The sequence below is a fragment of the Medicago truncatula genome, chromosome 5 (genome assembly GCF_003473485.1).
Source record: "Medicago truncatula cultivar Jemalong A17 chromosome 5, MtrunA17r5.0-ANR, whole genome shotgun sequence".
NCBI lineage: Eukaryota > Viridiplantae > Streptophyta > Magnoliopsida > Fabales > Fabaceae > Medicago > Medicago truncatula.
The window spans coordinates 6450314-6453653 of record NC_053046.1 but is presented as its reverse complement, the minus strand read 5'-3'; the positions used below and the strand labels follow the sequence as shown (position 1 = coordinate 6453653).

General features: G+C 33.7%; 1 protein-coding gene across 2 annotated transcripts; it reads left to right on the top strand.

Annotated features, from left to right (window-relative positions):
- Nucleotides 1–813: 813 nt before the first annotated feature.
- On the top strand, nt 814–2761 carry LOC11426282 (cyclin-dependent kinase inhibitor 3). 2 transcript variants are annotated; one of them, XM_024783292.2, is made up of 4 exons: nt 814–1653; nt 1839–1897; nt 2151–2306; nt 2415–2761. In XM_024783292.2, exons 1-4 carry the CDS (start codon nt 1387–1389, stop codon nt 2452–2454), a joined length of 522 nt encoding a protein of 173 aa, XP_024639060.1. In that variant the 5' UTR covers nt 814–1386; the 3' UTR covers nt 2455–2761. The 2 variants fall into 2 exon arrangements, with proteins under 2 accessions (XP_024639060.1, XP_003611764.1); XM_003611716.4 differs by having other exon boundaries at nt 820–1653; nt 2393–2761.
- Nucleotides 2762–3340: the final 579 nt, after the last annotated feature.

Genomic DNA, 3340 nt, shown 5'->3' with positions numbered 1-3340 from the left:
TTTAAGTTAAAAATTGACTCAAAACCACCCCTCAATAAAGAAATGGAAAGAATAAATCTAGAAAAAGAAAATTAGAGGCCAACTTATTGAATGAAAAGTTAAGTTTTTCCTATGAACTAATTTCTGTTTATTACCCAAAATAGTCATGTAAGTAAACATTGACTCTTCATTACCTTTCCTACTTTCATCAATCAATAGAGTAACATCTAAGGTTTTTTCTCCAAAAAGCCCTCTTTTCCATCCCCTCTTAAAAAGCCTAAAGAATTGTTACCAAAACAAAGAAAGAAAGCCTAACCAAAGGAGTGTGTGTAATAAAGGATAAAGATGAATTATGCACTATGATTTCTTTTGCTAGAGAATTGTGCAATATGATTGTTACGGCGATAAAACGCCAAACGCTCTTGTCGTGTGGCCAACATTGTAGTGACAACAAACAAACAGAAAAAACTATACTAGCATGCATTTTTTTTATTTTTTTTAGGGAATATATACTAGTAGCATGCATAATAAATATATTTTCGGACCAAAAATACTTGGATAAAATGATAAAATATCTCTTCCTGTTTAACCAGATGTTTCAGTTTAATTAAATTCAACAATGAAAATACTCGGTTGCTGCTATAGTCAGCTAAAAAAATTAATCTTTGTAGTTTGTATGTGGAGATACATGATTCAGACAAAACAAAAATGGCATTTTTGCATTTCACAATCGCAGTGGAGGATAAATTAGTAATTTTCTGTTCTGAACGCAATTATTTTGCTTGAGACCGGTTCTCCACCAAACGGAATTCCTAAAACACAAACGCAAATACATGATGATGATGATTATTTTCATCTCAATAGCATAATTCATAATTTTCCACTTGCAAATAATCGCGTTTTCTGGGTTGTATATTCCAAACGTACTTTTCACTCAAAAGAATAATCCAAACGCAAACGCAGTCTGCAAGTGCAAAGTCATAATCGATCCTCATCCTCTTCCCATTCCAATTCCAACAAAACACCGTTTCTCCGTTTTCATCCCCCGTTAGTTACAACGACGTGTCATTCCCTCGTTTAATCACATAACGGCGCCGTCAAATTCCCCGTTTTGAGATTCCCCCGTCACTATTAACGGAGACTGGACCACACATACCACTACGAAAAAGCAATCATCCAATCCTAGCCGTTCAATTTCTTATCATCACATATTTTCGTCGTCTCCGTACTCCACGCTCGTTATCAACACTCTCTCTCTCATACCAAACTTTCACTCTTTCTTTCTCTCTCTCTACAAAGCCAGAAAAATCGCAGAAAAAGCACTATAACACCTGAAAAGCCAGAGTGAGGTGTGAATAGAAATTCGTATCACAGTTTCAGACTCCCGTACTTCGCAGAATTTCATCAATGGAGATTTCTTCTCAGGTAATAGGTGTCAGGACTCGCGCTCAAGCTGCATTAGCCATGGAAGAAGCTACAACTTCATCTCCAAAAACTTCAAAGAGAAGAAAAATCAACAACCGTAAATTCTCAACGCCGACAATTCTTCCGCAGCCGGAAAAGGAGGAAAAATCCTCCGGTGATATCTCCGAAGAAGAATTTCCAGCTTCCTGTTGTTCAAGCAATGGATCCGTTCAACTCGATGAAGAAAGGATCAAATCGTTAGATCTAGAGGTTAGAGAAATTCAATTTGAATTTCATGAACTGAAATGAACAATTTAATGCCTTTATTTATAGATTTTCTTGAACTTCTTAATTAATTTCAGTACTTGTCACGTTTTTTTCTTCAGTAATTAATTTTATTCTCATTTTTACTAAATTTAATGTATCGCTAACGCATTAAACGTTTCTATTTACAGGTGGAGAGCGCGCAAGTTGAAACGTCGACGTGCAATTACAGTGAAGAAGAATTTCAGAGGTTTTTGAAATTTGAATTTGCTTTGGATTCTTTAAGTTAGTTACAGTTTTTGAGTTAGGAAAAAAAAAAAATAAACATGATGAAATAAATGATATGTTTCTAACAGCCACAATTTTTTCCGTTCAAAATCTTAGTAACTGATTTGATTCTTCTCTCTCATATGTGTGTGTGTGTGTGTGTGTATAACTAACTTTACGCGTTCACATTTTCATTTCATAACAAAATTCTGAAACAGAATATTTTGTGAGTGTAGGAGAGAGATGAGTCGTTCTCGTTCAAACGAGTTTGAGTCGATGGAAACAAATTCTAACCGTCCGATTTCATCTCCAAAAAATATGCCAACGGGATTTGAGCTTGAAGAATTTTTCTCTGCTGCTGAGAAAAACATTCAGAAAAAGTTTCAAGAAAAGTAAGTTCAATATTCATTTTCTCTATATATATTTCTGCTTTATTTTTCAAAACTCAGATTATGATTGTTGAAAAATGATTTTGAAGGTATAATTATGATATTGTGAAGGATGTTCCGTTGGAAGGACGCTACGAGTGGGTTCAGTTGAAGCCATGAACGTTAACAATAACATTATGATGTAGCATCTGTTCGAAAAGTTCGAACTTTCCACTTTGCTGACATTTTAGTTTAGGTATTTGAATTTGAATTTAATCTATGTTTAATGTCAGTTTGAGATTACTCTTTAATTATTTAGTGTATAGATTTAATAATATTTGGGTTAATTATGGAAGAAAAAGAAATTAAGGTAGTTTCGTTGGTTGGTTCTTTGAATGGGTTTTTACGAAGCTTAATTGTGCAGAATTTCTGTAAATTCACTCAATGAAGAACAAAACGATGATTTCATGATTCATATATTTTATGCTCTCTCCCTTAAAATCCGTGTCCGTTTCTTTATTTTAACCTTTGCCATTAAAAAGGTACAACAAAGTCAGTGATTGTATGATTGCATATCCTCTTTTTTCTTTTGTTTTTTTTATTCATACAGATTATGATTTCAGTGGAGTATGTATAAAAAATTGCAAAAAGTGAAAATGGTAAAAGGAAGAAAATTAACCAACGCAACGCATAGTGAAGAATCTGGGTTGAAAGAGTGATTGTTGGGATTGGCAATGGCGTGTAAGTTACGGGCACGTGTTAGAGACGATGAGAAAAATTGATCTTATTACCCTCACCCCATGTGAGAAGAGTCTTCCAATTTTGGAACTAAATCTACCAAATCCACTCTACTTTCACCAAGTACAACAAAATCAGTACATGAGTGAAAAATGGGGGAATATTTGTTATTGTATATAAACAAATACATAAAGATGAAACTATTTGGTAGAATTTTGATCAATCAGAATTCAAATTCTAGAAATTCAACTGTTTTGTTTTGTTTAATTTAATTTGTCACTATAAACTGCTGCAAAAGTGAGAGGAGAAGAATAATCTAT

What these genes read in the sequence shown, in the direction of transcription:
- LOC11426282 (XM_003611716.4), top strand. Translation starts at nt 1,387, where the DNA reads ATGGAGATTTCTTCTCAGGTAATAGGTGTCAGGACTCGCGCTCAAGCT. An exon ending in AGTGAAGAAGAATTTCAGAG is followed by an intron (nt 1,898 to 2,150) that starts GTTTTTGAAATT and finishes TTGTGAGTGTAG; the next exon opens with GAGAGAGATGAGTCGTTCTC. An exon ending in CAGAAAAAGTTTCAAGAAAA is followed by an intron (nt 2,307 to 2,392) that starts GTAAGTTCAATA and finishes ATGATTTTGAAG; the next exon opens with GTATAATTATGATATTGTGA.